Source organism: Eucalyptus grandis, chromosome 1, assembly GCF_016545825.1.
Source record: "Eucalyptus grandis isolate ANBG69807.140 chromosome 1, ASM1654582v1, whole genome shotgun sequence".
Lineage (NCBI taxonomy): Eukaryota > Viridiplantae > Streptophyta > Magnoliopsida > Myrtales > Myrtaceae > Eucalyptus > Eucalyptus grandis.
In genome coordinates, this window is record NC_052612.1 from 22,419,932 (window position 1) to 22,432,288 (window position 12,357).

The following is a 12,357-nucleotide window of genomic DNA, read 5'->3' on the forward strand; positions in this document are numbered from 1 at the left end:
TAACAGGTTTCCATACCATAGGACACTCTTTTCAAAGTGATCCTGACTGTTGCACTTAGAACATCCGAGAGCATTTCTACCTACAGTTTTACAAAAACTTTCTTGAAGTGATTTTTGTAAACCTCACTCGAGAGTCTTTTCTTAATTCTTTCTTTTACTTTAGGAAAATCAATCAAGGGGATTGTTTCTTCTGTCATACCTAGACCAGACTTATTGAAGTAAGGTCTTTGTGCTGAAAGAATTTTCTCAAGTTTTTCAGACCCTATAGAAAATTTCTTTGATATATTTGATAAGTCTGTTTTTAAAAAAAAACATTTTCTTTTAAAATATTATCTTCATTTTCTTTAAGATTGGAAATGATAAGTCTAGACTTTTAACTCTTTTTGCTAAAACATTTTCCTTTTGTTTTAGAGCTGAGTTTTTTTTTTCAATTCGGAAATTCTTTTGAGAGAAGTCTTAAGACTAAAGTATAGTTCATCAATATATTTAAAACTTTGACAGGAATTTTAAAATCACTTGCCTCAAATTCACTATCCGAGTCCGATCCCGAGTCCGATCCAGTCCGAGTCCGATTGTGCCATCGACATAGATTGGCATATTCATTATCACTTTCTTCACACTCGCATCACCTCCGTGTTTCGGCTTTAGAGCTTTTCGAAATTTTTCAGCTTTTCCTCTCTTCTTCTTCGAAGAGGACAAGCTGTCCGATGTGTCCCTTTTTCTTGCATTCAAAGCAGACTACATCTTTATTTGGTTCCTCATCATCAACAGACTTGGTCTGCTGTCTTTGAAAGCTTTGTTTCTTTGAGTTGAACCTTCTTCCTTTTCTATTTAGTTTTCTGAATCTTCTTATCATGAGAGCAAGCTCCTCATCGTCCATATCATCTTCGAATTTGTATCATCGAATCATCATTTGATTTTAATGCAATGGATTTCTTACCTTTTGGATCTTCATCTTCATTGATCCTTTCCACTTCATAGACTGAAGAGTTCCAATCAGCTCGTCGACAGATAGTGGCATGATTCTCTCGCGTCTCTCTTATCGAAGTCTTTATGTGATTCCAATCCTGGAGAGTCCACGCAAAGAGCTTGTTTACCTTCATGGGATCAGAAGTTGGTTGACCTTGATTTTCAAACCATTCACAATATCTGTAAAACGACTAAACATGTCAAATATTGATTCTCCTGGTTTCATTCTCAAGGCTTCGTATTGACCGAGAAGAATGTTGATTCTTGTTTCCTTCACTGATCTGTTCCTTCATAGGTGATATGCAATCTGTCCCAAACTTCTTTTGCTGTACCACAAGAAGATATTCTATTATATTCAGTTGGTGATAAAGCACAATATAAGGAGTAAATTGCTTTTGCATCAAGTGTTTGTCTCTTGATTATTTCTTCCTGAGACATTCCGCTAGTTTCTTCAGCTTTCTTTTCCTCTTTCGAGACTCGATGCAGTGGTAGGAGTAATTCCTTTTTCTACAACATCCCATTCCGAGGATCCTTTGATCGTAGGGAAAGCTTTCATCTTGTTCTTCCGATGTTGTAATCCTTTCCATCAAAGTAGGGTGGTCTGGGTATTGCTTTGCCCTTCCATCAGCCCCTGGTGCTAGCATACTAGCCATGGATCTTTTACTATGAAGTAAAACACTTCAAATAAAGTAAGTACACGTGCTCGATACCAATTGATATTGCTAGTATGAGTACCTAGAGGAGGGTGAATAGGTGCCTAAACAATTTATCGATATACGGAAGTGATTCTTAACATATGATAGAAAGTAAATTCTCTCTTAATTAACAAAATGAAATACGATTGAGGTAGAGAGAGTGAGGAAGAGAAAATTGAACACAGGATTTATAGTGGTTCGGCTTATTCCAAGCCTACGTCCACTCTTCCGCACCGACACCCACCGGCTGGATTTCACTATGATCAAAAGAGAAGTTACAGCACAGCTTTGCCTTGATTCCACAAAGGTAGATGTTTTACCACACCTCCTCAAGGTCTCTCACAAATATAGACTCTCTTTTGTATACAAGTATTCGCTCAAAGGATTTATCTAAACAAATAGGAGCTTCAGACTTTGGAATTCTTCTATCGCGCATACCTCGAACAACTAAGAACGTCTTCCTTATATACTCCTTTATGCCATCATACCCGTTGGCACTTACCAAAGGAATTCCTCCAATCTACCCGTTGGACGGAATCAATTAGGAAGATTGTTCGAGCTATTAAAGGAACGTGTTGATAGCCCATCAATCATATTCGCACATCAATCATATTCGCCCATACAATCAGGATCTCGGTTTCCATAAGTAGAACCTTCCAATAATATTTAGACAATCATCGAATCTTCAGTCATTGAATCAATCTTGATCAATCAAAGGATTCTTATACGTCTTCTCCAACCACGAGATCTTCTCCGGATGATAAGGTTAAATCCTGAACAAAACATCCAGATCTGGATAACCTTTCTTCAACGGATTAGAGACTCAAATGAGGATAGACTTTGAGTCTTGAGTCTGGCTGTCCTAAGTCTTCGACTTTAACTAACGAGAGTCTCGCAGACCTTCAGACTAGACTGATGGAAACGTTTTGTCAACTTCAAAACACTTCACAAAGATTTCTCCAACAAAAGCAATATCAAGAAGATTTTTAAATACTCTTAGAAAAGGATGAAAGAAGACATACTTGGAAACCCAGTGTAGCAAAAAGGCCACATGTTTGATATCGGTGACATTACCAAACGTTAGACGAAATCTAATTAAGAAACTCCCATAAGAAAGAGCACTGTCATGATGGATTAGAGGTGCTTCGGAGAACCAATGTCTTTTCAGGTGTACCAAAAGGAAGAAAGCCACAGCTATACCATATTTGCCTAGAGGGGCAATCGGCATTGGTCCCTAAGTGAAAAAGAAACAGTTAGTTGATGGAGACCATAAGCTGATCAGAACAACTAAAAACCCAAATAGATCCCAATTAAAGCAACTGAACTGAAGTGATGACTCAATACCAGCTTCCTTCGAAGTAGAAGATATTTGATGATGGGTTTTCATTCTTAGATACCAGTTATAAAAATCAACAGGGAACGAAGGATATCTTTTAAATCGCTGGGATTTGGCAGAACATGCGACTGGAATGGAGGACTTCTGGAAAGGGAGCTTCTCTCCTTCTGGATGGGGAAAACAACATTGAAGAGTTCGTGGAATGTGGAAATGCTGTCTAAAACAAGGGCCTAGAATGACATCGTCAGGATAAGCTCAAGTGAAGTTCTGAAGTTCAAAAAGGCAATTGTCATAATGCTCGTCCTCTTGCAGTTTGTCAAAGTAAGCAGCGTAATCCACAGACAAGTATTAGGGAGTTCTAGGAGTCGTGGAAGCAATAAAGTTGAAGACATACGGAACTTTGAGGTTAAGGGTTTAAGCCGGAAAGAAGTTTGAGGTCGCAGACAAAGAAGGAAGAGGGATAAAAATCAAATCTTAGCCAATTTTATACTTTTCGAAACATAGCGAAGATTCTTAAACATATGATTCATAATGATGATAAGCTGTGCATTGTCTGAATTGAAGTGACATGTCAGAACTCTACAAGATAGCTATTAGAGCACAATGTACTAAGAGTCAGAATTTTGGACTCGAGTGTCAAAGAGTATCAAAGAATTGATCGAGTGTTGGATTTTCAGACACTTGTTGACCGAGTATCAAAAAGTGTTGAATAAATATGGAAGTGCCCAACATGGCACGAAAGCTCCAGGAAAGTATTGATACTTCTTAGGTTCCCATGGCCATTATGCCTCCAAATATCCACATTGCCCACACCCAAATCAAATTAAATTGAAATAAGTGTACTAAAAGTCCTAAAATTTGTCATGAAAATGCAGTTGAATTCTAAATCTTTCAAAAGTACAATCAAATGCTAAAATTATCAAAAAGTGTAATCAAATCCCAATGCATGTCATAGAGTGCAATTGAATACTAAAACTTCCAAAAAATGCAATCAATGGAAAGATTTAATTGCACTTTTTGAATGTTTTAGAATTCAATTATACTTTTTGACAAGTTTTAAGACTTTTAATGCGCTTGTCTCAACTAAATTAGATGGATCCATGTAAACAACATCTTTTGGCATTTCCTCTTCCATTGTTTCTTTTATTAAGATCTACTCTAGCGTGAATCACTTCTTGTCTTTAGTGATTTTCATCATCATCACCACACATTCTCTCTCACCCTAAAGGAGGAGAAGGATGAAGGACAAATTATTAAAAAAAGTTCTAAATATATCACACTTTTAGGAGGATCCTTGCACAATATGGGATTAGGCGGTCTTTAGAAGGCTGGAATGAGGGATTTTAATGGATGATTAGAGCAACAAAGGGTAAAGATTTGGTGGCAACACGCACACGCACACACACACAATCTTTCTACACACACACACACAATCTTTCTTAGCAACGATATATTACATTTGGATGGAGCGCAACACACGCACGCACACACACACACACACAATCTTTCTCAGCAACGATATATTACATTTGGATGGAGCGCAACACACGCACGCACGCACGCACACACACGTGCGCGCACACACAACATCTTTACCAATTCAATTTTAAACTTTTTAATTATATGAATTGAGTTCTAGAACTTTTCACATTTTTCCAATTGAGTTCATCCAATCAATTTTTACTGAAAATCATTGATGTGAACGCTGACCGTCCTACATGGCATCACTTGCATTGGCATTGACACTTTTAATAATATTTTTCAATTTTTCAATTTTTTTTCTTTTCTTCTTTCTTTTTTCCTTTTTTTTTCACCAAAAAACTAAGTATGTGGCCAACGAGCTATGTAGCACCAACACGGACACGCGACATGCAACACGACACAACACGACATACCGACACGTCATTTCTTAAAAATAGAGAATTTCGACACGTTCCGACACGTTATATATTAAATATATTTTTATATATAAATACATAAATAAATAATAATAAAAATAGCCTAGAATTAATTTACACAAAAAATATTAAATAATATCATTCATTATTTTAATTTGTTACAATAATACACAAAACTTAGAGGAAAAAAACATCGTTTAAAGAAAAATGCTGAAATGATATTTTTAAATTTATTTATTTATCATATATAGCATTTTTTTATTACTTCTTTCATAGTAAAAGACTTTTTAAAAAAAAAACAATTCTAAAAAAAACTGAAAAAAAAAAAATTGACCCAAACTGCGTGTATATTTATAGCAATTTTATTACTTCTTTTGTGTATATTTATATTTTGACCCCTCAAGTATTAGAAATTTTTAAAATTGATCCCGTGCGTGTCGGAATCGCGTGTCGGAATTCTGAACTCGCGTGTCGAAGAGAGTTGACCACGTGTCGGATTTTTTGACACTTGTTGACCGCATGTCGGGGCATGTCGGAACGTGTCGGAGCGTGTCAGGCACGTGTCGGAAAAGGTCGACGTTAATCAAGCCACGGAAAAGGTTGACGTCCACATCAACGATTTTCAATTTAAATTGACAAATAAACTCAATTGACTAAACATGAAAAAGTTTAAATTCAATTGACACAATTAAAAAGTTTAGAACTAAATTGATAGAAGTACAATAAGTTAATGTTTTTTCCGGTAATTTTCCCTACCATGAATCATGAATTGCCTAATTTGCTCAATTTCACGGGAAGTCAAATTCTCATTAGTACAACTCCTCATTAGTACGCATCAAGGAACGGCACCCTGTCATTTGATTTCCATATAAAGGACACAACGAGCATAATTACTGTCTTTAATTTCAATTCAGTTGGACTGAATATCTTTCATACGAACTCATAGAAAGATGCAACGATTTTTTCCATGAAATCCCCAACAAAAAATACATACTATTCCTTCTGTTCTATCGAATCGATCGTAGCACTACTTACATTGCCCTAAATTGTACACCACAAATAGTCCTAATCTCACCATAGACTTGTGACGATGGTGCCTAAGTGTATCCCCTTCCTCTCAGTGCTCTCGCTCTAGCTCCAGGGTAACACTATCTGCTGACTCTCTCGATTGTTGCCCGGTTCCTTCGTCAAACCCACACGTTACCGAGAAATGAAAAACCAATGGCTATACCGGTGAAAACGTCAACCACTCTCTCGTCCGCTGGTAAGCGAATTACTCATCTGCGTGTGGCAGTGGAATTGAGGAACATGCTAGGAAGATCTTATTAGCACATGATCTATACTAGGGCTAGGTCCAATTCTACCGAAGCCACCTCAGCTGGTCTAGCACTTCGGTCAGTTTGGTGGGATGATGTATCATTACCGGTTCTCGTCGTTCGGAAAACAGAATAAAATCATCACTTTACATGAAGTAAAAACAAATTTTATTAGCACACCGACCGGATTATAGCCCTCGATCTATGGCCAAAATGCTGAGATAGCATACTGGACACACAACAACAACATACAAAACGACTCATGACACAAACTTCTCTCGGACTCGTATCATCTTCCTCGAACCGTGATCGGAACAAAAGCTTCTCGAACCAACATAACGCAACCTTATTAGCCGGTGATCTGGACGGATTTCACCTCCGGCTTCTTCTCAGGCAGCTTGGGGACAGTTATGGTCAGGACGCCATTCTCCATAGATGCCCTCACCTCATCGGCCTTGGCGTTCTCTGGCAGGCGGAACCTCCGGAGGAACTTGCCGCGGCCTCTCTCGACCCGGTGCCATGTCTCGCCCTTCTCCCCTTCTCGACGCTTCTCTCTCCGCTGATCTGAAGAACTCTTCCCTCTTCCATCTCCACCTTCACCTCCTCCTTCTTGAGGCCCGGGAGGTCGGCTTTGAACACGTGGGCCTCCGGCGTCTCCTTCCAGTCGACCTGCAGGTTCGCGAAGGTCGACAACTCATCGTTGGACCTGAAGTTGGGTGACCAGACATCCATTGAGAAGGGATCCCATCGGCCGCCGAAAATGCTTGGGATCAGAGACATTGTCGTTGAGTTTGTGGGGTTATGAAATTCAAACTCCGGTACTTCTTCTCAGAGAGTTTTTCCGATATCTGCGTATCTGCTTGCTATGACATGGTCACTTAATGTGGATTGCTTTATATATGTATAGAGAGAGAGAGAGAGAGATGGGTTTTGATTTGAGGGAGCTTCTTGGTTTGCTCGAAGTTTCGAAGCTCTTCTTGGGCTCTGCAGTGGAGTGGGGATGCGTCTTGTCATGTCTACGAGCTTCCACAATCTTCTTCTTCCTTCCATGCGTGGCAAACTGGCGATGGGCTTTTGAGTCTTGTCCGGGAAAGGGACGCGAGCTTTAAATATCAGGTACACTTGTTTTGCCACGTATTACATGACTCCAATCACTGATCGTGATATATTCAAATAAGGCCCCACTTCTAGATTTTTTTCCCTCTCCTTCATTACTCTCTCTCTTCCCTCACCGTATTCATCATTTTCTTTTTGTCCTTTGAGGCCATGGACGTCGCTCGCGCCCATGGATTGCAACATCACCAATCAGCCATGGAGGACCCACTCACAAGTGAAAGTGCTAGTAAGAATACATAAAGATGAGTGAATAGATGTAAAAATAAATCTTGACAAATATATGTGAAATAAAATAAACTTCAAACAAAACAAAGAAGTTAGGGAAGAGAATAAAAACACAATGTTTATAGTGGTTCGGTTTAATCCAAGCCTACGTCCACTCTCCCACGCTAACAGCCTTCTTGGTTGGATTTCACTATGCAATCAATAAGAGATTATAACTTTGAGTGCAAACACTTAGTAGTAAATTGTACTATCTCACTAAGTTACTCTTTTGGTATTTTTCTCATGATCACAAACGTTTAAACTCTCAAAAGACAAGTGTATGAACAAAGATCGCTCGGACTTTGGAATTATAAATTCTACGCTCAGTCTCTTACTTGCTCATCGGTCCTTCATCTCCTTAAATACTTCTCCACTTCCAAACTAGCCATTGGACAGTATCTCAGATAATTGTCTTCCAATATACCCATTGGACAGCTCTGTATCTAGAAGATTTGGTAGTCGTTGAGTAACAAAAGTAAAATCTCAAATTGATTCCGATTGCCCATACAAAAGGAATCTTGATTTCTATAAGTAAAGCTTCTTCGTATAGAAAGTTATTGTCTTCAATATTCAATCGTCAAATCAATCTTGATGTGAAATCCAAAGCAGATCACTAGCCGTTATATGATTGGGCTTGGATTATGTTCTGTCGAATCTGGATGTAAAGTCTAAGAGCAATAGACTTTACAATCTGAGTCTGAACATATTCTACTTCAGCATAAAGTATGTCTTCTAGTTCAACTTCAACATAGAGTCTGTTTTCTGGTTCTTCCAAGTATAGACTTTGATAATATCATTTACATGTTCTATCATCTGCATGGTCTATTACTCAACCATCAAACATGTTAGTAGCCTTTGATTTATTTTGTCATCTTCAAAACATCATAAATGATTTCCCTAACAACAAACAAGTCGACGCTCATCCGTGGCCGTATTTTGGCATCGTTCGTGCATGCTATTGATCCCCTTGGTATCTATCTATCCATCCACCAGAGACGAGGGATTCTTTTGAAAGATCTCACGGGCCAATCATGGACGACTAGCTCATGAACGATGCCAACGCTCATCCATTGCCATCTTTAGCGTCGTTTAGGAATGCTATTAATCCCCTTGCTAAAAGACACCTCACTCGTACACGATAGTGCTATTTGGGTATCCATCTTTCCTATCCATCATGGACAAAGGAGGGTTTCTTTCGAAGGATCTCATGACCATTCCCTTATTATAATTTTCTGTTACGTTGCAATCGATCAAAACAAGCGGCTCACAACTCACCCATGGCCGTCGTGGACATCGTTTGGCCGAATCCGGTTGGTTCGATTAGAGCCAGCGACTCTGCCGGTGGCGACAGGAGGGGAGGCGCAGAGGTTGGGCTCAGCTGAAGGAGAGGGCTAGTGAACTTTTTGGTAAGCTTTGGTGCCCGTTCAAGCGAAGGAGACAGCAAGAGGGAGGAGGAGAGCGGGGGTCACGAAGAAGAGAGAAAAGAACTGAAAAGTGGACCTATTTTGGACACGTAACGATTAATGAGTGAAGTTATCTACGACCCACATGGCAAAATAAGTGTACCCGATATTATCTAGCGCTTAACCATCATTTATTCTTTGAGTAGGACAAAAAATAAAAATAAAAATGATCAGTTATTCTTCGTACACCGTGAAAATTAGAGAGAGGATAACCAACTTCGGCCTGGCCTTTTGATGCAAAAATGTCCAGGTTTGCCAAAGTGTCTAGATCTTCGGGAAATATATTTACGTGAGCTAATTACATACAAGCCCAATTCATGTAAGCCTTTGATAGGAAGAATTAACAAAAAAATAAAAATAAACCTATTATAATTTTATCAATTTAATTATATATATATATATATATATATTATATTTTTGTCAATTTAGTATTAAACATTTTAAATTTGTGTCAATTCAGTTCATTTGATCAATTTTGATTGACCAACGCTAATGTAGAGACCATCCAACTGACATTGACACAGACAATATTTTAATTATTATTTTCTCATATATATATTTATATATATATATATATATATATATATATATTTGGTAATTCTTCCTTGTTCCTCTGACCGGCCACTAGTGAGGGCAAGCCTCACCTTGCCCAACCATGGCGAGGCCCACCTCCGCCAACCACTAGCAAGGTCGAGTTTCACATTGGCTGGGTGAGGCTAAGCCTTGCCAGATTTGTAGGGCCTCACCCAACCATGACAAGGGTGAGCCTCACTTAGTGACGATGAGCCCTCATTGGCTCTCACCTCTGGCTGATAGCAACTGACCAAAGGAAGAAGGAAGGAAAAAAATATTAAAAATTTGTTCACGTCAGTGCTAGATGGACTGAATTAATACAAATGCAAAATGTTTATAATTGAATTGGCATAATTATATTAAGTTTAGGACTTCTTCTTCTTTTTTGTAATTTTCCCGCTTTTATCGGTGGGTCTCTTGTAGAATGTATGTAATTTGAGTGCTATGATGCATTAAAATCACGTACAACTGAAGGTTTTTAAGGACTCGGTTATTATTTCTGATTCTTGGATTAAAAGATTCATTCTCCTTCGCGAGGAGGTGGAAGTCTAGATTTTCAGAGACACGCTTTTCTTGATCCTAACATCGAAATTCACATCAATTGCGGCCGCTCTACTCATCGGTTGAAGAAAATCCCAAGTCGAAAGACACCCAAAACTTTCAAAGCCAACTATGCCTTTTGATCCCTCACGGTTTGATTACTAGCTTGCACTTTAGAGATTTCTCTCTCCTTAGGGTCACTTGCGGACATAGCCACAAACCAATCCTAACTTGATTCCCAAATTCCTTTCAGACATATGTACGTGATTGGGCCATGTCTTCCTCCGCGGCGAGCTGGATGAAACTTCCTCCAACCTAGACTCTCAGCCATTAATTGTTTAAAAAAATTGCTCCACCTAAGTTTGATCCGTTATTCAGAAATTACATTCTCATGTCATAGTCATTTAAGTTGCTCAACTTCTGGTTTTATAAAGAGAAAGGGACATTATAAGTACCAAAATTTTCATACGACGTTCACTTTAAAATCAAAATTTTCATGCAATCACTAAGTGCAACATCGTTAGGAAAACAATCACTCAAATGCCTCTAGCGATAGATTTTGGCGATTCGTCCAATGTGATTATTTTGATGAGATTTTAATTCCAACGTGTCTTTTAAAAAAATTGTAACTCCAATATGAACAAACAACAAGATGACCTAGCAAAATATTTAAGCAAATATGCCTTCTCTTCTCCTTCTTTTTCTTGGTTTTCATCTTCATCTTCTTAACCATGCTGGGGATTCATACTCTCCATTGACAGGATGGCACTGAGTTACTACTCCCCAGTAAGCAGGTAGGAGTCCCAAGGCAACCTTGGTGGGGTTGCAAAGGAAAAGCCCCTAAGTCGCCAAAGGTTTTTTTTTTTTTTAATTTGAGCTCATATTTTATTAGTAATTTGAGTTTGGACCCATTAATAGCTATTGAGTATATATAATTTCTTTCTCTAGTAATTGAAGGATGAAACAAAAAGATGAGATGTATTAACGATAGTGGAATCCCCTACATAATGTATCCCTAATTTAAGATTGAATCAAGATATACCTTTTATGTCTTGAATTTTGTTTCTTACTTTTTACTCTTTATGTCCTTAACATACTGGAACGAAGAAGGAACAAACAATGCAGCTCTCCCTCTATCCTTGATCCTCTCAATTTGCCCTTCATCTTTATTGGAACTCCTACTGCTAATAGTGGAAACACTGATGCAACTGTGAGAAGATGCTCCTCATGTCATGAGTCCAAAATTTTCTAGCATTCGTCTCTCCCTTCCAAGAAAATGAGAGAAAGTCCAAATCTCGAGAAAACTCAGCGAGCATCGCCTCTCTCTTTGCTGCTGGTGTTATGGATTCAGAGGAAAGAAGACAATCTGATTTGTTGTTGGGTGTTCCTCTTTGATCTGAAGCAATGGTTTGGATTTAAAGAAAATATTCAAATTCTCTCTCGTCCGAGAAAATGTTCAGATTCTCTCTACCTTCTCGAAATGCTGTTTCCTCTAAAGCAAAGGTTAGATTAACTTGGGGTGAGGTTTGAAGAACATTTTTTTTTTATTTGACCCCCAACTCCTTAACTGGGGCAAATAAATGTGTTAAATGACATCATTTAGCACCAATTATGTTAACTCACTTCACCGCTAGCCACATCAAGCAAATTATATTAAAAAGTTGCCATGTTAGATTTTCCAACCACATGAATTGACAATGGTATATAAGTAACCCAAATTTTAATTAAAAAAATGCACTTAGGTAATTGCTTGAAAATTGTTACGCTAAAGTGAGCATTACGTGAAAAATATGACCTTTTTACTATCAACTTTTCCATTTATAAATGAATAAAAACAAAGTCAAATTCCAAAAAATAAATCCAAAGACACATTAGCTTTCCTTCAATGTTTTACATTCGAATTGTTTATGTTATGATTTTTCTTGCAACGTTATTTTAGACAGATTATGATGCCTTGAGTTGATCATCAATTGCCATCTTACGTGATGGAGCGATCTGAAATGCGAAAACACGACAAAAACTTCATTCGGGAATTGTGGAATAAGAAAACTGTCCCGGCAGAGCTAAAGCTAAAGTGTCGAACTTTATACCTGTCTCCTCCAGTAGAATCGCTTGCATATGACTCATCAGAACATTTGATGCACACTTCTATTTTTTTATTTTTTTTTAACATATTTTTACTCGAAG

The 12,357-nt window shown here is 38.1% G+C and overlaps 1 protein-coding gene across 1 annotated transcript; it reads right to left on the reverse strand.

Annotated features, from left to right (window-relative positions):
• Window positions 1–6,359: 6,359 nt before the first annotated feature.
• On the reverse strand, window positions 6,360–7,121 carry LOC104433086 (class I heat shock protein-like). The gene is given in 2 exon segments (XM_010045728.3): window positions 6,360–6,751; window positions 6,754–7,121. Coding segments are annotated over 2 exon segments (429 nt in total). The 5' UTR covers window positions 6,995–7,121; the 3' UTR covers window positions 6,360–6,563.
• Between the last annotated feature and the right edge of the window lie 5,236 nt (window positions 7,122–12,357).